Source organism: Carassius auratus, chromosome 5 (genome assembly GCF_003368295.1).
Source record: "Carassius auratus strain Wakin chromosome 5, ASM336829v1, whole genome shotgun sequence".
Classification (NCBI taxonomy): Eukaryota; Metazoa; Chordata; class Actinopteri; order Cypriniformes; family Cyprinidae; genus Carassius; species Carassius auratus.
In genome coordinates, this window is record NC_039247.1 from 21,075,380 (window position 1) to 21,101,496 (window position 26,117).

Genomic DNA, 26,117 nt, shown 5'->3' on the forward strand with positions numbered 1-26,117 from the left:
CATTATTGTAATTGACTTTGTTAAAATGTAAGAATTTTACACTTCTAGAAAAAAAATGACTTCACAAATGCAAAAAATAATAATTTTACTGGGTGTAAAAGATTAATTTCAGTCACTGCTGTGAATGACCACCACACAGAATCAGCTAACACACTCAGCAAAATATGATCTGTCTATCTATCTTTATCATTAAAATCCCAGAAAATACAGAGATATCATGTTTTGTCAACATCACACACTCCTAGGCTGGATATTGAATTATTCTTTGCTTAGTGAGAGCTGAAAGGGGGCGGGGTTTATGACCTGAACTGCAGCCAGCCACCAGGGGGCGTGCAAAGAGCCCGCAGCTTCAATTTTCAGGACGTGTGATGCACACCCGTTTGACACCCACACTTATAATACACATACCGTATGTCCTTTCAACACAACAAAAAAAGCTAGATTTACTTTTTAACCTGTAAAAATTCAAATCATAGGTTCTAATTACTTCATCAGTAACTACTCAATTTGTTAGCGCATACACTACATGTCAATCATATTACAAAGAGGTTAACGGAAGTTAACACCATTTGAAAACGGCTCATTTATGGGGCTGTGACAAGAACTGAAATGTATTAGCATTTTTTTATTCAAAGAAAATAGAAAGACTTACAATAGCAAGATCTTTTATCTTTTCAATCAGACACCACCTGCATTACAACAAACAACCTATAAACAATTAAGATCTTAATTTACATGACACTGCATCCATACAGTTCTTTATTAAATTTTTATAAAATTATAAAATCATCTTTATATATATACACATACAAACACATGGATGTAAAAATGCACAGCTCTTGCATTTAAGAAAACGATTTATTCATTCCATCGCTGATAAAGAGGCGCATGCCAGCACTGCTAGCAAAAGAGAAACTCATTCTTGATATAAATGACCTTAACTGTTCAGTCAGAAGATCAGGTGATCAAGTCCTGGGGTCAGATCTGCCATAAATGGCACAAAGAAACAAATTAAGACAGCAGACAGGGCCAGAGGACAGGGCGGCTGAGGGCTGGGTATCTGCATGGCAGCGGTGAGCGAGTGAAGCTTTCTTAAAACGCAGGCACTTGGGAATATCGGTCCGAGTCGCTGCTGTCCCGGCTCAAGTCTATGCGGAGAGCGAGCTCCTTGAAGGATGGCCGAAGACTAGGATCGTTGTCCCAGCACTCCTGCATGATCTCGCACATCTAAAAAAATGCAAAGTCAATACTTTACAATTTGCTGAATAGAAATCACCAGACATACCATACAATTGTCCAATACAATTTTTAACATGTTTTTGAAGAAAAAAAATACATCCCAACATTATTATTGTGAAACATCACTTATAATTTAAAAGAATGGTTTTCTGTTTGGACTGTAACAAATCGTCCCCTTGGAATTTAAAGATTCTTTCTGACCTTTTTGTCAAAATTGAGTTATTCACATAGTCCTATTCTGACAACTTACTTACATTCTAGATTACATAGATTTTGTGTCCTTATTTGGAGTTGATTTAAAAAAACTAAAAAGTTGAATGGAATGCATTAACCTTGAAGCACAAAACTACTCGGAATGCAGATAGAATCTTATAATTCCAAGGGAACTAAATGTCAAATGTCTACAGATTCTTAACAGGATTTTTGTACTATACGTTGGCTAATTGTTTGCAAATCAACCTTGTGACAACTGTACATTAGCAGTGACGGTTTTGATCTGATTAAGACATTGTGTACCTCTGAAGGACAGCCCATAGGCTGGGGTAAACGGTTTCCTCTTTTCAAGAGCTCAACGAGATGATAGACTATTGTTTGTCCCTGCTTGTCCCCTCCCATCATACTAAGAAAGACCTGGACACAACAAAACAGATATTCTTATTCCACGTTACTCCGCAAGGTCAACTTCCACAACCTATTTACATAGAAAAAACAAAACAAATTCCAACAAGCAACAGTTAAAAGCTGCCCTTAAGACGTGCAGAAAACACAAGAAACTTACTGTAGGTGGGCTACAGAGCTTGTCACTGTATGTAAAGAGTTCGTACAGGACCACTCCAAAACTCCAGATGTCTGACGCTACTGAGAACTTGCTCTCAGTTAGAGACTCGGGTGCATACCTGTCACAACGAACAACAATTCAACTACCTAACGCACGCAACAGTCACATTACAAGCACAACTTTCTTCTGTGAATCCTTCTGCTGAATGCATTTCACAGAAGCATAAAAAGTTGCATGGGTTTGAATGAAGACAACTAAATAAAACGTACCAGAATATTGGACTCTCTCCGGGTTCTTTAACCTTGTAGTACTCTTTGCCCTGAGGTAAAACTTTGGTCAATCCAAAGTCACCAATCTTCACCTTGAACTCACTCTCCACTAGGATGTTACGTGTGGCCAGGTCTCTGTGAATGTACCGTTTTGTCGCAAGGTATTCCATGCCCTTTAGAGACAGAACAGCAGATGTGACAATTTCAGGAGACTCAATACTGACTTGGGAAGAAGAATATGCAAAAGGGGAAAGACATGCAAGTTTAAACAATAAAAACATGTTTGAAATGAAGCAAAAGAAAGAAGAGGCTTACAGACTAAAATTAGTAGAGATGCAAGTTATTACTACTATACGAGTTGTTCTCAACCTTAGAGTTCACAACAATATTCAAAGACCCCATGACTTTTCTAGTTGTTTGTGATTTACTGGATTAGGATAAAAAGTATTTATATCAGCTAAAATATTTTTGACCTTGGCATAAATATAAAAATATATATTTATAATCAAAATGCCCACGGAGTCTAAAAATTGTATTAAACATTTTCCAGGTTTAGAAATCACACTTTTAATATGGGTCTTAGTTTTCCAAGAAGGTAGGAATGCTGGTTCTTCCAAGAAAAAACAAGACAGTTGCTGACTGAATAAAAATAAAAACATCTGAAATTATTTTATCTTAATTCAAAGCATATTGTAAGTAATTTTTAGTCATCTTGAGGTCCCAGGTTGAGAACCACTGATGTACAGTATTGTTCAAAATAATAGCAGTACAATGTGACTAACCAGAATAATCAAGGTTTTTAGTATATTTTTTATTGCTACGTGGCAAACAAGTTACCAGTAGGTTCAGTAGATTCTCAGAAAACAAATGAGACCCAGCATTCATGATATGCACACTCTTAAGGCTGTGCAATTGGGCAATTAGTTGAAAGGGGTGTGTTCAAAAAAATAGCAGTGTCTACCTTTGACTGTACAAACTCAAAACTATTTTGTACAAACATTTTTTTTTTCTGGGATTTAGCAATCCTGTGAATCACTAAACTAATATTTAGTTGTATGACCACAGTTTTTTAAAACTGCTTGACATCTGTGTGGCATGGAGTCAACCAACTTGTGGCACCTCTCAGCTGTTATTCCACTCCATGATTCTTTAACAACATTCCACAATTCATTCACATTTCTTGGTTTTGCTTCAGAAACAGCATTTTTGATATCACCCCACAAGTTCTCAATTGGATTAAGGTCTGGAGATTGGGCTGGCCACTCCATAACATTAATTTTGTTGGTTTGGAACCAAGACTTTGCCCGTTTACTAGTGTGTTTTGGGTCATTGTCTTGTTGAAACAACCATTTCAAGGGCATGTCCTCTTCAGCATAGGGCAACATGACCTCTTCAAGTATTTTAACATATGCAAACTGATCCATGATCCCTGGTATGCGATAAATAGGCCCAACACCATAGTAGGAGAAACATGCCCATATCATGATGCTTGCACCTCCATGCTTCACTGTCTTCACTGTGTACTGTGGCTTGAATTCAGAGTTTGGGGGTCGTCTCACAAACTGCCTGTGGCCCTTGGACCCAAAAAGAACAATTTTACTCTCATCAGTCCACAAAATGTTCCTCCATTTCTCTTTAGGCCAGTTGATGTGTTCTTTGGCAAATTGTAACCTCTTCTGCACATGCCTTTTTTTTAACAGAGGGACTTTGCGGGGGATTCTTGAAAATAGATTAGCTTCACACAGACGTCTTCTAACTGTCACAGTACTTACAGGTAACTCCAGACTGTCTTTGATCATCCTGGAGGTGATCATTGGCTGAGCCTTTGCCATTCTGGTTATTCTTCTATCCATTTTGATGGTCGTCTTCCGTTTTCTTCCACGTCTCTCTGGTTTTGCTCTCCATTTTAAGGCATTGGAGATCATTTTAGCTGAACAGCCTATCATTTTTTGCACCTCTTTATAGGTTTTCCCCTCTCTAATCAACTTTTTAATCAAAGTACGCTGTTCTTCTGAACAATGTCTTGAACGACCCATTTTCCTCAGCTTTCAAATGCATGTTCAACAAGTGTTGGCTTCATCCTTAAATAGGGGCCACCTGATTCACACCTGTTTCTTCACAAAATTGATGACCTCAGTGATTGAATGCCACACTGCTATTTTTTTGAACACACCCCTTTCAACTAATTCAACTAATTGCCCAATTGCACAGCCTTAAGAGCGTGCATATCATGAATGCTGGGTCTCATTTGTTTTCTGAGAATCTACTGAACCTACTGGTAACTTGTTTGCCACGTAGCAATAAAAAAAATATACGAAAAACCTTGATTATTCTGGTTAGTCACATTGTACTGCTATTATTTTGAACAATACTGTAAGAGTAAAAGTCCTCATTACCTTGCATATTTGAGATGCATAATGCAGAAGTTTCTTGTGGTCAATCCTGTCTCTGTTCTTGTTGAGATAGTCCCGAAGGCTGCCGTGAGGCAGGTACTCCATAACCAACCGTAAGTTTCTCCTTCCTAAGAGAACAAGAAATCATGAAAAAAGCCTACAATTACAGAAATTTCTTCTTCTTCTTCTTCTTCAAAAAAAAAAGCTTTGGCTAGATGGACTTTCACATTTTAGGCTTTAATATGTTTGAAATGCACAGCGAATTTTCATTAATAAATGTAATTACTCTGTAGTCCTTTATAAATGCAGTTACTGTGCTGGTCAGTTGAGAGACTGATGTCAAGGGTTTCAACACCATAAGCATTATCTTAAATCTGCATTCCATAACTTTTTTCATGAAACATTATCCAAAAGTCTAAAATGATAGGTTACTTGCGTATTCCCGGTTCTTTGATGGCATTAAGTGAGGTGTCTCACTATAGGAAATGCCCCTTCTTGCATATTCCTCAGAAGCCCAATTACATTTTGCCAGCCCCAATTATCTGGCAGACATGATGTGTGGAAGTGTGGAAACCAGCTTAAATATGACCGAATGTGCTAACGCAGCTGACTGTACCAGACTCTAGTTTACTAGTTTATAAGTTTAGACAAAAACAAAAAAAGATTTTCTAATATTTGTCTATTCTAAAATGCAAAACAAGTGTGAAAGTTTTTTTTGTCTGTCATCCAAATTCTGTGGAAATGTGTGGGCGTGTTGACAAGGTTTCTCAACACAACCTTCCAATCCCGTACCTGCGCTGTAGCACACGCCTTTGTATTTCACAATGTTCTCATGCTGGAGGGATTTGAGGATCTCGATTTCCCGCTCAAAGTCACGGATGTGCTCAGTAGTGCTGTGTTGCAATTTTTTCACTGCCACAACCTCACCGGTGTTGTCCTGCAGTGGGTCGTACCTGCACATTTCCACACTGCCAAAATTCCCCTGAAACAGGAAATAATTACTGTGATTAGTTGATTAGTGCACACATCTATTTGTACTGTTTTCCACATATTAAATAAAATAACCGTGGCAACAGAAATTATAAACACTATTTTTATAGCTTAGCTTCTTGCTTTCCTATAAGAAATAAAAAATTTATAATTCACATATAAACAACCATTAAAATGTTTTTCAGTGTTTTTGATAGAAGTCTCTTAAGCTCGCCAAGACTTTATTTGAACAAAATGGCAGTCAAAGCAGTAATATTTTAAAATATAAAAAATATAAAAAAAAAAACAGTTTTTCTTGTGATGGCAAATCTACATTTTCAGCAGCCATTACTGCAGTATTCTTAGTGTTCAAGAAACATTTATTATCATTATTATTAATACAGATATCAGTGATGCAGCTTAATAATTTTGTAGAAACTGTGACACAGGATTCCTTGATGACTATAAGAATAGCATTAATTTGAAATATAAATCTTTTGTAACAATATAAATGTCTTTGCTGTCACTTTTGGACAATTGAATGCATCCTTGCTGAATAGAACTAATTTCGGTCAAAAAAAAAAAAAAAACACCATACAGAAACTATTGACTGTAGGTTATATACAAAACAAAAAGTGATCCCACGGGGTTGTTGGTGTCTACCTTGCCAAGCTGCTGCAGGAAAATGAGATGTCTCTCCTCGAACTGCACTAGATCTTCATTCTGAAACGCTCCAGTACTCAATGCAGATGCTCCTGCTCTACTGGGTAAAATGTCGCTCTCCTTCACAATCTCATAATCTGCACACACATTTCATCACTCAAAATGATGCAGCAAGTCCAAGAGAAACAACACAATTAAATTGTGATGTCAAAATGCCAGCGGGACTGTGTGTATTATAGTGTGACTGCACTGACCTGGGCAGAAGAGACTGTTGAGGTCTCGTATGATGGCTCTGAATGAAGGTCTGTATGTTGGCTCGTAGTCCATGCAGCTGGTGATCAGGTTAGCCAGCTCTGTCCACTTGGGAGCAGATAGCTGCTGCCGATTTTCATAGAACAAGTGTTTCTGAACACAGACATACAGAGAGACGATGTTCTTTAAGAGGTCCGGCTTATTCTTTTAACAGCATTTCTTCACACTGTTTTTTTCAGATTTATATTTATTGTATTATTATACGGAGGACACAATGTTGCTTTACCTTGGAACTGTCCATGTTGGCAAGTGGTTTTTCTCCTCCGCTGCAGATCTCCCATAAAGTTGCACCAAAGCTCCATTTGTCTGAGGCCAGACTCAGGCTTTTGGGGTCTAAGATGCATTCAGGGGGCACCCAGGGGATCCGCTCCACCAGAACTACAAAAATAATTGCAATTTATTTTAAATTAAAAATTGTAATGCAAACATTTTGGTTGAATGTGACAATTCATTATCTGTTACCTAATGAAACCACTGGTCAGCATAAATATTAAAAATTTTTAACTATCAGCATGGAAAATAAATTCTCCCATTTGGCCTCATTTGTTTGTTTCTTTCTTTCAGCTTTAGGTTACAATTTGAATAAATAAATTACATAAAAGTTTATATAATGTGGTAAATTTAATTTAGCAAATACAATTAACCATGTTTATTTAAATGTTATTTGCATTCATTAAATTATGGAGTGATACAAATGTTGGGCATTGGACACCCACATTGGTTGAGCACTACATGTAATAGAATACATTTGGACCAAATTAAGAACAAATCTTCAAGGGGAAAGTTCACATCAATATTTAAATTCTGTCATCACTTAATCAACCTCATGTTGTTTTATTCAAACCCGTCTGACTGACTTTCTTCTATGGAGATTGTTTTTTGTTTTTTTTTGGTCCATACAATGAAATTCACTGGGGTTCAGGGTTGTTTTGGGCCTCAATAATTGTCACTGAGTGAAGAAATACATTGTATGGAGTTAAAACATTCTTCGAAATATTTTCGTTTCTGTTTCATGAAACAATGTCATACAGAACTTGGTGAACCAAGGGGTGAGTGCATTACCTAACCATCCCTTTAGTAATACACTGCAAACAGGAACAATTCTATTTGAAACTATGCCCTCTACTGGTTATTGTGCAGATATGTTTATGCTAAATCAGTTCTGGCATTGAGTCTATGAATTTGTCTTGTTATTTAAATCTAATTACATTAATTTGTTTTGAAGTACATTATTTTTTTTTAAATATATTTCTTCAGTCTGAGCTAATAGCAATCATTTTTAATGATGCTATAACTGAGAATCTCAAATTTTTAGACATAAACACTTTATTACACACACACACAGGGGCAAATTTCATTTTAGTGGAGCTCAGCCCCCAACGAGGGTATAATATATGCATAAAAAATTTATATACCAAAAAGTGCAGTATTCCACTGTATTGCATAGATAGGTATAACATATAACTGAACAAACCAAATCGTCCCCTTGGAATTATAAGGTTCTATCTGCGTTCTGAGCAGTTTTGAGATATTGAGCTTTAAAGTTTTTGTGTTCCATAGACTTCTGTAAATAGAACCTTTTTGTTTTTCAATAAAAAAATCCCAAAATGTACACAACTTAAAATAATGTAATGTAAATAAATTGTGACTGAATAAGAATATGTGAATAACTCAATTTTGACAAAAATGTCAGATAGAACCTTATAATTCCAAGGGGACGAAATACAAGTCTTCATTCTCTCTCTCTCTCTCTCTCTCTCACACACACACACACACACACTCACGCATACACTTGTTTACTGTACACGCATACAATTTTACTGTCTGCATTTCTAGTACAAACCTCTGTCCTTAGCTCAAGTATGCAAACCTCTTTGCCACATACACTGGAAAATATATTACACCGAAAATTACATTTTCAAATTAAAATGTCAACATAATCATTTTATAAAGTATGCGTTCATGTGTGATTCATTTCCATTGAAGGAAACACCTGTGCTAACGCAGTGAAAACTTAAGCTACAGTAGACGGGAACCGATTGATATTTTTATAAAATAAAACTGCACAGATGCAGATATTATCGCAATCTGTTGTCAAATACACCATGTCCTCTGTTTCTCGCTCTGAGCTGCTGCGGTCTCTGGATTGAAGAACGCGCTGAAAGACGGGGAGGAGCCGATCAAAGTCTGCCGCCATTTTCATTATGAAATTTCAAGGGGACTGAAATTTTGCATACAGTTTATGGAGCTATAGCCTCCCTAGAAACGGCCCATGCACACAAGTTTGTTTTACTGTAGTGCATGGACTTCCATTGATTTTATACCAGGTTAATGATACTTTCTATCCCCAAACCAAACCCTTACCTCTTCTCCTACCTCACACAAGAACATGTGCAAAACACTAGATTTAAATAAAAAAAAAAAAAAAAAAAACATGTTTGTCTGATTTATAAGCCTTTTTTTAGTAGCGAGTAGCTGTAAAATGTTCACTATATAAGTGAACATTTGGCCCTCACAAGTACACTTAAACAAGTAGACACAAGCAGCCATTTGTTTTGTGTGGATAAACTCATTATTCATCCACTTTATGAGTTAAGCTGCATCACGAATGGTAAGAAAGTTGAGTGCGAATGCCACTAGGAAGGCAAAATGCGCTAATCATATGCAAATGTGGGAGATAGTGAAAAGGCATCTCCAGATTCACACAAGTTCTTCAAAGAGTCTTCACACTGCTGACTCACTCTCTCTGGGCAGCACTGTGATGCTGATGCCAGGGTCACTCAGTTTGATGAATGGAGGGTTTCCCGATGTCCGGTCCTCCTCCCTGATCAAAAGGATGTTTTTTGCACACACGTTCCCATGAGACAGATTCTTCTCTTCCTGTGCGTGAAAAAACAAAACGGATGAGTCAATTCTGGCTCACAGACCCGCATGGTTATTCCTGATTTGTTGCGGTTTCTTACCAAAAAGAGCATAGCCCAGGCAAGCTGCTTGGCCACTTCCAGCTTCCACAGGATATTAACTGATATCGAGTTCTTGTTTTTCCTTAGGTACGTGTCCAAGGACCCAAACTTCACATATTCCTGCACCATGATATCTAAGACAAAAAAAACAACAAAAAACTTCAAGTATGCAGCAGTAAATCAATCATTTCAGTCACATGTGAGCGATGTAACACTTACTCTCTTCTCCGCATACACAGACACCGTAGGTCAACAACAGATGCTTGTGGGTGAGCTGGCTCATCATGCTGGCTGCCTCAAAGAAAGACTAAAAGAGGGAGGAAAAAAAATGAGGAGACTGAAGAAACCACATGATAAATGGTTATCAAGCACAAACAAGTTTATTTCCTGACGTGTCAACTCTTATTATACAATCTGATGATAAAGGGATCATTTCAAGGAAAAATTACAGTTTAAATGACTTGAAAAATGGGGGTGTCTAAACTCATATGAAACTGAGGCATATTTCCCCTTACATTTCTGAGGAAAACTTTGAAGAAACCATCTCTTGAAACAAGAAAATGTATCTCTTATCTTATACCTCAGAGTAATTTCTGTGGGCTTTGTCCAAGACTTTGACAATGACTTCAGTCTTATGGGTTTCTCCGTAGTCTCCCTGCTCTTTCCGAATCCCTTTGAAGATCTTGGTGAAAGTCCCCTGACCTTGACTCTCGCCCTGAAATCAATGTTGCCCACGCATAATCATATGAAACATGACATTTACAACACTGTTCAAACGTTTGGGGTTAGTAAGATATTTGAACGTTTTTAAAGAAGGCTGTTATTCTAACTAATCTTACATTTAAACTTACTGTTTCTACTTTAATATTATTTTAAAATTTAATTATGTAAGTTTTAGCATCCATTACTCCAGGTTTCATTGTCACATGATGCTTCAGAGATTATTAGAATATGCTGATTTGATGCTCAGGAAACATTATAAATGTTAAAAAAATAGTTATTATTTAAACAATATTTCTGTTCAACAACATGATTTTTTTCAGTATTCTATGATAAACAGCACATCCAGAAAAGAGAAATTATATATATATATATATATATATATATATATATATATATATATATATATATATATATATATGGTGGGCCGTTATCGGCGTTAACGTGCTGCATTTATCCGAGACTCTTATGGGGCGATAAAAGAAATATCGCCGTTAATCTATTCTCAAAGTTGGGTTGGGAGCTGGGTCTATACTAAGCAAGCTATGATGACTTTCACCTTGATATTTTATATAACCTATTGGCTGAGGCGAGCCTAAAAAGATGCTCAGGACAGTTTACGGGCCACTGCTGCGCATCGTCACGAAAGCTCATCTATTCACATGTTTTTACGCCTTGGGTGCGGAGAGAGAGAGAGAGCCGCGTATCACGGACAGTGACACTGAACCAAGCTCTCTTCTGGGAAGAGAAAGGCATCTCAAAACACTTGAACATCGAATTTGCTTATTTTTGCTCTTGTGCCGACAAATACATACAAAATATGTCAAAATATCCACCTTGGAAATTATGCTCGAAAAAACTGTCAGTTATTTCTTAAGTGAAAGTAAAGAGTTGAGGAAAAAAGTGGGATGTGTATTATATTGGATGAGTTCGTCGTCTCTTAAAGTGACCGCGCCTAATTTAGCGACTGGCTGCTATAATGTTAATCCAAGAAAATGAAAATCACTCACTGCTCTTGACTGAATTACTTTGTTTTAACAGTCAAACCAAAATTATTCAGACACCAGGTATAATTTTTATATATATAGCAAAACTGTAATAATGTGAGAAATGTTGAAGTTGTCTGAATAAATGTAGGTTTGATTGTATATTTCATTTTTACAGACTATCCAGTGCTATTTTACATTTAATTATTTGGTTTCTGTACCTTGAGACCTACAAACTTGAAAAAAAAAAAACGTAAACATTGGTGTGAAACAGGCGTAAGGTTGTTTGCACCTTGTGTAATGTGGAATTAGTTTACAGCTTTTTCAAGCACTTTGTGATGCATTTTGGAAACAGGAGATGTACATTTCTAATGCACCATCTAGCTTGATAAACCCCTTCTCAAAGACTTACTGTTTGTCAATTTTATTTGGGTAACACACATATTCTGTATGCTTTCAGCAGAATTCGAATGAGCAATTTTAATCTAGATTAATCTAGATTAATTTCAAGATCACAGTGAGATTAATCTAGATTAAAAAAATGTATCTATGCCCACCTCTAATAAAAACATATTCAAATAACATTATAAATTTCTTTACTGTCACCTTTTCAATTTAATGCATCCTTTCCCAATAACAGTATCGATTTCTTTCAAAACAAAATAAACAAAATAAAATCTTACCAACCCCAAACTTTTGAACAGTACTGTAACACACAACACAGTTTGTTGTACACAAGCACAGTTTAGATGTATTAAAAAGGTAACAGGATGCTTACGAAATCAAGGTCTTCTTTTTTGATTTTATGAAACACCATCTGACTGATGTTGTGTCTCTGCAGTGAGGAGGACCGGGGAACCTCTAAACCCCGGTGACTCCGGCACACCAACAAACTTGACTTCTCTATTTACAAACACACAAGGCAAACGGATTGCAGGATGATACATTTAAGGTAAAAAGGGATAAAGAAAAACAAGAATACATTTTCACAAAGTTGTTTGCCAGAAGATGATACTGTAGAGTTGTACATTTGTGGTACTCGTATATCATAATCATGATGAGAATATCAGCTCCTTTACTGACCTTTGGCCTTTGGCGAACAGCACCTGCTAAACTGAAAGATGACATCATCTGATTTAACAGTTTCCTTCTGGTAACACTTGAGCAGCTCCTTTAAACTTCTGAAACTCCTTTTGGTTCCACTAAGATTGTAGTCGCCATTCTCGGACCTGGTGATCAGGCAGTGTTTGTACTCTACATCCTCATACGCCTGGTGGAAACAAAAGCTGACGTCAAGCAAGACTCAAGTATCTAATAATATATATATTCATCATTTTGTGGAAACCACGAATGTAATATTTAACTTTCTATTAAAAAACTAGAGTATCATGGTTTCCACAAAACTATTAAGCAGCACAACTGTTTCAACATTTTTACAACAAATGTCTTTTGAGCTACAAATCAGCATATCAGAATGATTTCTCAAGGATCATGTGCCACTAACGACTGGAGTTATGGCTGCTGAAAATCCAGCTTCACGTGAATAAATTACTAGAGATGGGTATCGATTCAGATGTCCTGATTTGATTTTGATTCACAAGCTCTCGATTCGATTCGATCCTTGGTTCAATTCTCTTTTTTTTTTTTTATATAAATTTTCTTGGTCAAACTTTATTTTAGGGTCCAATTCTCACTATTAACTAACCATTAACTATAACTTTTGCCTCAATTAACTCCTTATTTGATGCTTATTTATAGTTTATAAGGTAGTTGTTAAGTTTAGGGAACTGGGTAGGATTATGGATGTCATGCATTATATGAACTTTATAAGCACTAATAAACAGCCAATATGTTAATAATAGACATGCTAATAAGCAACTAGTTATCAGTGTGAATTGGACCCTATACTAAAGTGTTACCATTTTTTTTTAACGTTCAGTGAATATAGTTTTAATACAAATTCTACTGCTATTTCTAAAAAATGAACATTAAACATCAGTCTACGAATGGTGAATTTATAAAAAGAAATTAAGAGCCACAGGCCTGTATTTTAACATCGAAATCATGTTAAAATACAAGCATTTAACAACAGAAATCATGGTGCCTTTACCCGTGATGTCAAATGCTTCTGCAGATTTGTAGTATTACTCCTGCATTTCACCTGAGCATTGCAAATGCTGCATATTGCTTTGTTCTTGGTTCTTGTCAACAGTATCTCTACCATGATAAGTACTGAATGAATGACGGGCTTTCTGTTGTATCATTATGCAAGGTAAATAAGAGGCTGACATCTAGTGGAGAAGACTGATGAAAAGATTCACATTAATCCGATCTTGTTTTAAAAGTTTGCTGAAATAAATACCAGGAAAGATTGATTCAAGGCTTTTGAGAATCAATGTCCAATCGACGTCATTTTAAAAAACTAATAATTGAAAAATCTGTTTTGTTTTTTTTGCCCAGCCCTATAAATTACATTTTAAAATATATTTCAAATAGAAATTTGTTGATCAACATTCTTTCAAAAACATTTTTAAAAAATCCTAACAACCCCCAAACATTAGTGCAGGGTTATAGTGGAGGAATATTCAGTCTAAAGTCCTATTCTATCCGTTTTCTTTTTATTTATTATATTATTTAAAAGCCCTTCCTAAGTGTATTGCATTTAAACTAACTGAGACTTGTTATAGCACTGTATTATGTATCATTGCTCATTTGTTTATTTTGATTGCTTCCATTGTCCTCATTTGTAAGTCGCTTTGGATAAAAGCGTCTGCTAAATGACTAAAGGTAAATGTAACGTAACTACAAATTGCTAAATTGACAATTAATTTTTATTTATTTATTTATTAATAAGTGCTTAGCAAAAACATACCCCAACAGCAAGTGTCAAGAAGTATTTGTCGAAGTCTTTGGGGCTGCACCGGAGCACAAACAGACCTTTCTGGTTTCCTGCCTTGCGTAGTTTACTGATTGCAAACTCCATTCTGTCAACACAGACAGTGAAAACAATGATCATGCTTACAAATGATGCTTGACTGCAAATCTTCCGAGAATTTGATGAATAATTTTACTGGAGCCTGGAAAAAAACTAAATATAAACCAGGGCCAAAAATGTTGCTCTGAATAAGATCTTTCATTTCAAGTCCTGTAGTTCTTACGATATTGGCCCGTGGCAGTAGCTCTCAATGGCCTCCAGCAGATGGGGTGGAACGACATCCTTGCAGAGGTAGTGATGGGCATCCGTGGTCAGTCTGTAGTAGCCATCAATTAGAGACACAAAAGACAACGCCTCCATCGAGGAGGAGAACTCCAGCTCCTGTTAAAAAAACGACAAACATGAAATTGAATTTTAAATATTCTCACCTATAATAGCAGGAAGAAATCCAGAAGTTCAAAGTCACTGTGAGCCCCTTTGACATGGTGTGACAATGAAAGGATATCCCAGTGAACAATGCAGCAGAGTTTCTCTTCCACAACAGACTTACTAGAGGTTTTCCATCCTGTCTGTTGATGGAAACAATGCGGCTCATGTTCGTACCCTCTTTGCTGGCTTGTCTGATACTGATATCGACAACTTCCCCAAAATCACAATACGTCTGCAGGTCCTTGGGAGAGAAATACAATAGTTGTTATGAAATTTCACCAGCAGAAAAAGAAACCTCCCACTTTATTTTGGCATGAATACAAGAAATATTAATAAAACACAACAAGACTGGCATTTCCTTCAGAATATGCCAATGCATTCACAGCTGCGAAAGAATTCTTTCAAAGTTCCAGGTAGGTTTAGGTTAGGTTTTCATGGCACGTAGCATGCGTCTTGTTTTCCGCCCACTGCGCAGAAGAATTGACACAGGACACAACACGATCTTTGCAGTGTGAAGGCAGCTGTAGAGTCTTGAACAGATGCCAGAAACAAACCGCAACTCCAGTAGTCGATCAATTGCAACTGGTTATGTAAATAGAACTGATATAATTGTGACAATTAGAATTTGAAAGATGAGAGATTTGTCTAAAAAAAGATTATAGAAAGAAATAACAATAGTGTAAGGAAGATTTAAATTATGCAGAAACAAGAATTGTATAAAGTATGTACACTATTTGGGGTCAGTAGAATATATATAATTTTTACATTTTATTTTAATTTTATCTAAAGGTTTTATTTTTTAGATCAATCCTGAAGAACTGTGGCAACGTCTCCAAGATGCTGCTTGAAGAAACCTACCTGAAAAACTATGCAAGTGTTCCCATGAGAAACGACAACAAATGTTGGCTCGATTTAGTTAAAGTTAATTGATAAATAAAATCTATTTATGGCATGCTTTTTGAAAGCATCCTCACTCTACAGCATTTTTACACATTTTCACAGTACTGTAGCTCTGCAGGTAGTTTTTTTGAAGCGTCTTGGAGACATTGCCACAGTTCTTCTGGACTGAGTCTGTCTCAGTTCATTCTGTTTGTTCATGTTATTTCAGACAGACTGATGATGGTGAGATCAGCTCTCTGTGTTGAGCACTGGCTGCTGTCAGACTCCTTGTGCAAACAGAAATCTCACTGGATTATTACAATTAATGGCAAAAATAATGTTTGGAAATGTAAACTGCCATTTCCTACTGACACACTACAGAAAAACATAGAAATAACTTAAGTCTTTAAACATTATTATTTATTTTTTTGGTGAAAATTCTGAGTCTTTTGCACAATAATGTACATTAAAAGAGCAATCTGTTATTTTAAACTTTAATCACATTTCCCTATATAACTGCTGTTTTTTTTTTTTGCTATATTTTGGATCAAAGTAAATGCAGATGTGGTGAACACTTCTTTCAAAAATGATAATAATCTTAACTGACACCAAAGTTTGGACCTATAGTGCATGTTAACTGGTTTTCGAATTGTGGAATTTTTTTAAGAAAAATAACACCAGACCTATTAGTGCTGCCTTCAAAACACTGTAATATCACATTTAAAAACAGGGTTACTGGCATGGCTAGAGCTCTACTTAATCTAAAGACTGATCTATTTCATCTGAAGCAGGCAGTGCGTCCTACAACAAAAAGAGCTCATAATGTCAAAGCAGTTTAAACATTTACTCATATCACTAAAATATATTTGTGACCGTATCAACTTCAATCACACTGGCTTTAATCACTGGCGTTGTGTATCAGCATGGCCAAAGGGTGAAGGTTATTTTGAAGTATTCATGAATTTCGAATGAAATGTTTTGGTTCAACATTTTATGATGGCTACCTCAGACTGTGTTTCTTTGTGTCGTCCTCTGCACCACTGGATGCCATGGTCTGCGGAGATGATGATGGTGACCTGTTCGGCCGAGTGCTTTCTGACCTGGAAACATTCGGTGTAGAAGCCAGAGTCTAGAGACTCCAGGCTGATCAGGTATTTGAGCTTTAGGTCGCGGGCTGAGGCTCGGCACTGGCTGAGCTGCTGCACGACTTTTCGAAAGCGATAGCGGATGCGCTTCCTTGTGACAAAATGGCAGTCTTGGATTTGCTCCCTCATGTCTTTAGGGAGGAAGAACTTGTAACTGTGAATAAAGCAGATTATAAGAGTTAGCATCAAATGCTATATATATTTTTTTTAGGTTGTTTTGGATAGATGGAGGTTTTTGTAGAAGTCTTTGTACCATCTGTGTTTTTAAATGTTTTAACTACATTTCTTCAATGTTTTTGGGACATGGGACCAATGTTACAACATGTTTTACCATGAAACCATGGCAGTGTTCTAGATAGTATAGGTAGTGTTAAAATAACATGACAATTTTAATTTTAAATAATAACATGAATAACTATTCAGTACCGTGGTGTTACAAATCGAAAGACTTAGGGCCCTATCTTGCACCCAGCGCAATTGACTTTGTACACCGACGCATGTGTCATTCCTATTTTGCACCCGCGCAAAGCGCGCTTTTCCCTCCACAGAAGCACGTCGCTAAACTAGTGAATGAACTTGCGCTCCCTGGGCGGTTCAGCGCAAAAAAGGAGGCGTGTTCCGGCGCAAACAATCCCTGGTGCTATTTTGCTGTTCCATTAAACAATTGCGCCACTGACCAGAAAAAACCTAGTCTAAAGTCAGTGGCGCGTTGCGCGTTGTTCATTATGCTATTTTAAGGGCGCATGCTTGACCATAATGTATAGCGTGCACAACGCGCACACACTTTGCTCATGTAATCTACACAGATGCAACAGTTATTTTTGCAAATCATAAATTGTTACACTAAAAAAATATTAACACATGAGATGACGGAAATCATTGTGAAATCTTGCTTACAAATTATTCAGGCTAATTGTAGTAATTAAGGATCAGACCTGTTTGCCCGATAGTGGCAAGACATATATGTATATAAGGACATCTGACAAATTTGTTTGTCCGTCAAGAACCAGAAAAAAAAAAAACAATTGTGGCTATTTCCTCCCACGCCTGTTTAACCGACGCTATTTTGGGTGGGTTTCTCCCATCCCCATACAACACAACTTCTCTGTCTTTCACTGCTCTTACAAGAACATCAGTCTCCTCGGCTGTGAACCGCTCCTGGCGTGCGCCTGGTAAATACGCCATAATAATAGCAATCCATAATGGAACTTGCGCACCTGCTTTTAAAGGGAATGTTGGATGACGCTCCGATTGGTTTATTTCACGTTACGCCCAAACCACACCTATGAATAATGAAGCTACTTCAGACCAACCCATTTTAGATTTGCGCCGGGCGCAAGAGCCATTTATCCCGCCGGGAAAATAGCAACAGCGCCGAGACCCGCCCACAAACTTACTTGCGCTTCGCGCTTTGACACTTGCGTTTCAGATCGTTAAAATAGGGCCCTTAATGTTTCTCAAGATATTAAAGGGATAGTAAACCACAATTTAATATTCTGCCATAGTTTACTCACCCTGAAGTTGTTCCAGACCTGTATGAATTTTTTCCTTTGTTGAACACACACAAAAAAAGATATTTTGAAGAATGTTTGGAACCAAAAAGTTGACAGTAGCCAATGACTTCCATAGTGTTTTTATACTATTGAAATCAATGGCTACCATCAACTGTTTGGTGGTAAAAATATCTTCTTGTGTGCTCAACAGAAGAACGAAACTAGTGTAGGTTTGGAACGAATTGAGGTTGATTTAACGATGACCAGATTTTCATTTTTGGGTAAACTTTCTCTTTAATGATAGCTGACCCAATCTAAAGTCTTACACTAAAATGCTGAAAATTATTAGGTTGTGTGTTTAATAAATGTATGTATGGAAAAAAGGCAAATGGGTCCATCAATTTTCACAGCAGATATATGACACATTCAAATAGGAGTACCTAATGTCATTATAGATGTCCAGTGGGGAGCACTGCTTCTCTTTGGCAATCCTCATCATGTCCAGCACAGCCATGCCAAGGCACTCCTCCTGAACCTCATGGGCACTGGATAACTTCACCCAGCCGTTTACAAAGTCACTCCTCCACTGCATAAGACACAGAGGAAAAACCCATATCAGCATGACAGTATGAGTAAATGTCAAAAACGTGTGCAAATCAACGAGAATGAGAGTATAATGACATGGTGGCAACTCTGTGGGCACAAGGTTTGAACAGTTAAGGTCATGTTTAACCCTGGGTTAGCTTCATATTACTTACCTTAGTCTCATGATTATTACATTAGGTTTACTGCATGTAGTTCTATAATCCTGGTATCATATATTTAAGATAAACTCAACCCTAAATGGCATTCAAAAGTTTGGGGGCTGGTTAGATTTTTTTATAATATTTCGATAAAGTTTGTTCTCCAAGGCTGCATTTATGTGATGAAAACAGTGATGAAATCTTAAAACAACTGTTTTCCATTCTAATATATTTTATTGTGACTTTTCATCAGCCATTAATGTCTCTGATGAAAGTTCAAAAGAATTCATTGGTATATACCGTATTTTTCGGACTATGAGTCGCACCTAAGTATAAGTCCCATCAGTCCAAAACTACATCATGACGAGGAAAAAAACATATACAAGTCACACTGGACTATAAGTCGCATTCATTTAGAACCAAGAGAAAACATTAACACAGAGGGCGCTCTATGTTTTCAGTGTAGACTACAGGAGAACTGAGCAGCATAGAGCGCCCTCTGGCGGCTGAAGACGGTAATGTTTTCTCTTGGTTCATTTCTCCTTGTTCATGTCAAATTAATTTTGATAAATAAGTCGCACCTGACTATAAGTCGCAGGACCAGCCAAACTATGAAAAAAAAGTTTGACTTATAGTCCGGAAAATACGGTAATGTAACTCTTTTGTTACTACATTACTTCAACATCCATCTGCACGTCTTTCGCTTACCCACATTCAGCAGAAGTGAGAGAAAAAAAAAGTGTTTATTACGTTTGAAATCTGGATATTTATCTTACAAAAATGCAAGGATTTGCTACAGAGGGCCTTTATTCACCCTCCCGGAGCCATGTGAGGGACGTTTTATTACAAATGTGTGCACTTTATTTCACGTTTTCTGAAAAGTTGACAACAAACACCCACTTACCCCTATTGATAGGCTTGGAAGGACAAGGACAATGTTTTATTTATATTCGATTGGATTATTCTGAAAGAAGAAAGTCACATACACCTAGGATGCTTCGAGGGTGAGTAGAATATGGACGAATTTTCATTCTCGGGTGAACTAAACCTTTAAGAGAAAACCCACATCAGAGCTAAAAGCAATCACACATTGAAAGCATCAGCCATGAACAGTGCAGCCGCAGACTGACTGAAAAGTGTACAAAAGATGACACTGCAAAGCTGCTGTTTAAAAATGACTTCTGTCTGTGTCACACTTGCACATTTACAGGACATAAATCCATGTAATCCAACTGGGTGGGTCAGACAGAGGTCACCTCCGAACACATCACAGCTTTATTTTAAACCCCGATAATCCTGCTCTCTCCCCGGATAACCTCAACATAATGGTCGTCTGACTTCCGCTGAAAGGATATTTCTTTTGATATACCGTATTTTCCGGACTATAAGCCTCACTTTTTCTCATAGTTTATAGTCAGGTGCGACTTATTTATAAAAATTAATTTGACATGAATCAAGAGAAATGAACCAAGAGAAAACATTACTATCTACAGCCACCAGAGGGCGCTCTATGCTGCTCAATGCTCCTTTAGCCTACCACTGAGCAGCATAAAGCGCACTCTCGCGGCTGTAGACGGTAATGTTTTCTCTTGGTTCTTGGTTCTAAATAAATGCGATTTATAGTCCAGTGCGACTTGTATGTTTTTTACCTCGTCATGACGTATTTTTGGACTGATGCGTCTTATACTCAGGTGCAAATTATAGCCCGAAAAATGGTATTTATCAAAGATATTTCTTGCTCCTTAAGATTAGCTAAAAGTGTAACTTCAGGTCATGACTGTGCAAAATATTTTAGCAAAGCATGCCGGATATATCGGTACTGCACTGGTTACTGGCCAATATTAAGAGATTTATTTATTTTAAACTCACATTTAAAACAATTTCAAGTTTTAGTGTTTAAACACAGAAGTCTAGTATTTTAATATCCAGCATTGTGGTTCACTGTATGTCCAGGGAATTACATAAAATTCCAGTGTGGCACACTTGAGTATTAACAAAAATAACATTATTAATTATATTACAAAAGGGATTTTTTAACCTTCATTGGATAAATCCCATACATTCCTATAAAATTTTTTTTTAGCTTTGACCATTTTTGACAATAATAGAAGGGGTGCTCCGATCACGATCGGCCGATCAATAATGCGCATCTCGTCAGTAAAGCCGGTTCTCTAATCAGCAGTAAATTCCCTCAGGTGCGTGATTTCACATAGAGCAGCTGTTACTACACAGAGCCGTTGTTAACTGAGAAGATGCGCCAATAAACGCTGAAAATGTAGTAATAATAATAATAATAATAATAAAGAATACAACCAAAACATTTTAACCCAGGTGCCAAGTCAATAAATAGCCTGATTTTATTTTATTCCTCTGAACATAATCTGAAAGTATAGAGGATATATACTCAATGAAAACAAATGAGACTGCAATCTTAAAGCATAAGTACGCTTTATTTACTATACTATACTATATAATGTCTTCAAGATTAGGCAAAACTGGTTGAAGCCATTATCTTATGATTGTTTTCTTGCTTTCTATAGTAAGGATTCTAAACAAGGATTTGTTTCAAAGGTGGCTGGGATTTTCATGAAAACATGTTCTTCAGACAATGTAAAACATTTAATTATCTTAATATGTCCTTGCGAGAGTGACACTTAACAAGAGACACTATGACAGTTATGTATAAAAAAGGGGATAAATCACGTTCCCTTCAGTGACAGTCATCACATACCAGACAGTTGGGGGAAGACGAACAGGCGCCACAAAACAAGCCCACTCAGTAGAGTCAGAGAGCAGCCAGCATGAGTTTCCTTTATTTATCATTTGTTTAGTAAATAGGGGCCTTTATCCGTGCAGATATACACTGGCGTAACTCACATTTGCACACTTTAAATCCGAAACCAAGAAAATGTCTTTCCTTTGAGAAGATAACCGAGGCCAAACTGTAATTAAATTGTATATGGATGTGCTCTATTACCCAAGATATGCTCAGATTTCAGGCCAAGTGAAGTGTAACTGTAAAACACTGTTGCTATGCTGATTCGAAATCCACGACAGCACAAACAACACTTAATTCACAACTAAAGGTCAATTCTTTATTGCAAAGCTGTTCTTGGGAGGCCTCACCTGAGCAAAAAGGTAATACATAACATAGTCATCCAGGATAGGACTCTCAGATCCTTTAGTCACTCCATAGCGGTACGCTCGGGGCGCCCCACAACTGTACCAGCCGGGAAAATAGTACCTGATGGAAAACAGCACAGTCATTAAATTGCAGGCTGAAAAACTGAGATGGAGACAAAAGCCATAAAATAATATTAACCAGAGTAATCAAGTGAGTGTGTTACCTAATTCTGAATAACAAACTCTCATTGGCTGATCCGTCTAAATGGAGAACATGATTGGGTGATAACCAGACCCTTTCATCTTCTTTGTACAGTCCGAACAGGCTGCAGTAGACTGGAGACACTCCTATGAGAAACACATGAACATAAAGAACAGTTGCTTATGAGACAAGACAGACACATAGTATTTTCACACTAACACAGCCAGAGTAAAGTGAGAAAAGTCTGCACATGTAAACTAGGGATGGGTCACTACGGTCGACTAAAGCCCCTTTCACACTGCACGTCGGACCCGGAAAATTGCCGGAACATTGCCGTGTCGCCTTCTGTGTGAAAGCAAACACGCCCCGGGATTGATTCCTGTACTGATCCCAGGTCGGGGACCTAGTAACATTGCTGGGTTCAGTCCCGGAATGAGCTCTGTGTGAACAAAAGCCAGAACTAATGCCGTAAAGGGTGTGTCGTAGTGATGATGTGCATTATCGCGCGACTCTTTTACCAGGTGTTTTGAAGGCAGATCAACAATCACGATGAAACAAATATGTGCAAACTGTAATGAAGCAGAGATCAGTTAGTTCCTCACTATCCGTGCTGAAGCGGAGATCGTTCGCTAGCTTAAGTGAAAGTTAACGTGCCTAGCGGTTTCTACTCGTGCATTATACATCACTTCCTGATGTCACGTGTCTTTATGGGATCTTTATGGGTTGTGTGTGAACACACACATATTCCGGGTAATCACTGGCAGTTTGAAAGTGAAAAATCTAGTGACCCGGGAACAACTGCCGGGACACATTACCCGTGTATCTTCCAGAATCGCAGTGTGAAAGGGTATGAATAGACCAGTGGTGCAACAGCCAACCAGTCAGTTTGTTCTGTTAACTAGTTCATTATTAGATTCATCACAAATCAGAAATAAATGACATATAAAAACATATATTCTTTAATGTATTCAAATAGAAAAGTTATTTTAAAATAATATTTCACAATATTAATTGTTACTGTGATTTATCATTTAAATGCATCTACAAGAGACTTAATTGAAACATGTAAAAAAAACAAAAAAACATTACATAATGTTTAAACCATACACACACATGCTAAAATGCTAAAACTTCATGCTAATTGTGAAATAGCCTTTACTTTTAATAGTTTCATACTTTCATTTTGACCTTTAGGTTTATTGGTAAAAACTAATTATTAGTTGATGTCTGGGTGCAAGAAAACTCTCTAACTAACTAAAAATGAAGTGCATAGAGAAATTAAGTTTCTTCTATAAAATCCCCAAGATGACCGATATCAATCACATGCATTTACTAGCCCTTTCAGATTATTTTAATAGCAGCCGCATGTGTAGCAGCTGAAATAATTTAAAGGAAGTCTACTGAAAAAAAAAAAAGACATCTTGAAATACCATCACGCATCTGTCACCAATACCCTGCTGGGGGATGAGCTGATGGCTCCTGGGCTGATGTTTATCTTTATTAAACTGTAAACACGGGCGGACTGACAGGATCTTGTATTATATAAGCCATCAAAACTGCACCTGATTGATGTGAGAATCCCCAATAACTGACTGTTTACACAATAATCACAGTAAGTACAATAAAAACATCTTCCCCTCATAAGTATAAAAAAAATCTGAAGACACTGTGGTATCAAGAATCAATTTGTATGAGTATTAATAAAATGTCAGGTGGGTAAAGGATTTTTTTTGGGGATGGGGGGGGGGCACTTCAATAACCAGGCGCAATGTGACAACTTTTCCTATTTCTGTTCACACTGAAGGTGAAGATGTGTAACTCACCATAATTTTGGTTTGATATACAGCTGTGAGCCTCACAATTTTTGATCAAATGAAATTTCACAGTGGAAGGGCCTACCCAGTGCAACAGAACAAATATAGATACCAAGCAACCGATAAAATGTCTTGTTGTGAGATGATTGTCACAGTAATTTTTCCTTTGGACAAAAACGTCATGGAAGAGATTTATCACATTGCATCCAGGCAAAACACAGTGCTTTACTGTGTTATTCTTTAACAGAATGTATAATTCACATTTACTTTATAAACTCAACACACATTCTTTGCTTTTTTTCTATATTACAGGATGGGCATGACTGACCGCACTCTTTGGCAGTGTTGATGATGAGCTGTTCAGTAACGTATTCTCCCGGTGGGTAGCAGAGAGGGGCGCAGTGAGAGTCGCTCTGGCTGCTGTGGTAGAGGTGGATCCTGAGAGCGGTGGGCTGCTTCGGGACAAGCTCCTCGTGGTGGACGGCACCGTTCTGGTAAAGCGGCTCACAGACAGCTGTCTCCATGTCCATCACAGAGACACAAGCGACGAGAGACAAAAGAGCAACATTCACCTGGTGGTGAAAGAGAACACAGTCAGATTACCAATAGATGACCGGATGGCTAGTAATTCGGCAGAACATGCTTTTGTTGCGCAAAGACAATACAAGGAAATGAATGGATGCAAATGAATGCAGAAAATCTGAGCATCAGGTAAAGTGCAAATTTCACCTCCAAACTTCACATCCAATGTCTTTTGAGGAGTTCAGAACCAATTTAACTGATCACATCTACCAACAAATTACAATAATAATAATGTTAGTGTGCAATAAATGGGAAAATTGAATGATTATTGATGCCGATATTTGAATGAATGCCATTGGTTATTGTTAATGGTAATTTTAACAAACAGCTTGCTAGGTACGATATACTAGCTTGTACCAGTTTTCTGTACGTACGACCTAATTCATGTTTCATGTGTTGTTCAAAATGTAAGCATGAAATTAACTGATGACCTGATGCTTCATAAGATTAATTTAAAGATATGTCAAAAGCTCGTCAAAGCCATATGATCTGTATATGACCGGTGGGCTGTTCTCACTATTCTTGTTTTTTTTTTTTTTTTTTTAATTGGTCAGACAGACATCTCTGGCCCTCCACTCCCCACTCATAAATGTATCCTGTGTGTACACTCGCATACATCTATTTACGTTTTTCACATACCTTCATGTGTTTTTTTTTACAATAAATTATTTTATAAATCATGAAACAGGCCATTTTTTTATTTGGCAGCAATTTCAAAAGCTTAGTTAAGAGTTATACTTAATACATGCAAGCAAAATTTAGACTCTTGACAAATGTTCCTTTATCAAGTAGCCTAAACATTTTTTACATGGAGCTAGCTGCTCCAGTTAAAAGATTGAAGAGTACAATACTGGGTTTCCAACTGTGTGTGAATGGTACGTATTTACAAGCTTCCACGGTTTACTTGATATACAGCCTATTGCAACGTAAAGTGTACTTGATATACAGCCTATTGCAACGTAAAGTGTACTTGATATACAGCCTATTGCAACGTAAAGTGAAATTATAGCCACAAGCAGTGATTATCGGGGTCTGGGCACAAAATGCTCAGGTTGACAACTACAGTGTGTATAGAAAAGTATCAGCCACCTTTAAAATAATCACATTTTGTTGCTTTGCATTGTTAAATGAAGACGGACAGTTTTTGTTTTATACAGCTGTATTTACTCAGTGCAACTTAAAAAAATCCAAGCGAACGATGTATCACCAATATGTCAGAAAACATAAATAGATAAAAAACTGAATCATAGAGTAGGAAAAAGTCTTATTTCATATTGGAAATTTGTGGATATTGTTTATTAATCCATGGGCACGATTTGTTAAACCGAGGGAGGGAATCTGTGAGTATGGTTTATAAACCGAGGACACGAATTCCAAAACAGACACCACTGATTGTTAATTTTTTTCCTACAGGTGACTTCCCGGGCTCCGTATGTTTGAGAATGCATACATGGAAGAGATGCAGTAATAATTAAAGCTG

At 37.1% G+C, this 26,117-nt stretch overlaps 1 protein-coding gene across 1 annotated transcript; it reads right to left on the reverse strand.

The window, feature by feature from the left end:
* Positions 1 to 605: 605 nt before the first annotated feature.
* Positions 606 to 24,806, reverse strand: LOC113080782 (tyrosine-protein kinase JAK2-like). The gene is made up of 23 exons (XM_026252841.1): positions 24,384 to 24,806; positions 22,264 to 22,387; positions 22,043 to 22,160; positions 18,614 to 18,759; positions 16,540 to 16,834; positions 14,778 to 14,897; positions 14,451 to 14,608; positions 14,165 to 14,276; positions 12,376 to 12,562; positions 12,071 to 12,195; positions 10,167 to 10,301; positions 9,806 to 9,893; positions 9,587 to 9,720; positions 9,365 to 9,503; positions 6,850 to 7,001; positions 6,566 to 6,716; positions 6,312 to 6,448; positions 5,472 to 5,661; positions 4,683 to 4,807; positions 2,287 to 2,459; positions 2,018 to 2,135; positions 1,756 to 1,869; positions 606 to 1,227 (listed from the first exon to the last, which is right to left on the reverse strand). The coding sequence occupies exons 1-23, from the start codon at positions 24,583 to 24,585 to the stop codon at positions 1,093 to 1,095; spliced, it is 3,378 nt and encodes a 1,125-aa protein (XP_026108626.1). The 5' UTR covers positions 24,586 to 24,806; the 3' UTR covers positions 606 to 1,092.
* Positions 24,807 to 26,117: the final 1,311 nt, after the last annotated feature.

What these genes read in the sequence shown, in the direction of transcription:
- LOC113080782 (XM_026252841.1), bottom strand. Translation starts at nt 24,585, where the DNA reads ATGGACATGGAGACAGCTGTCTGTGAGCCGCTTTACCAGAACGGTGCC. An exon ending in CCCACAGAAATTACTCTGAG is followed by an intron (nt 9,894 to 10,166) that starts GTATAAGATAAG and finishes TCCCTCTTTTAG; the next exon opens with TCTTTCTTTGAGGCAGCCAG. An exon ending in CACAGTGCTGCCCAGAGAGA is followed by an intron (nt 7,002 to 9,364) that starts GTGAGTCAGCAG and finishes TTATTTTTGTAG; the next exon opens with TTCTGGTGGAGCGGATCCCC.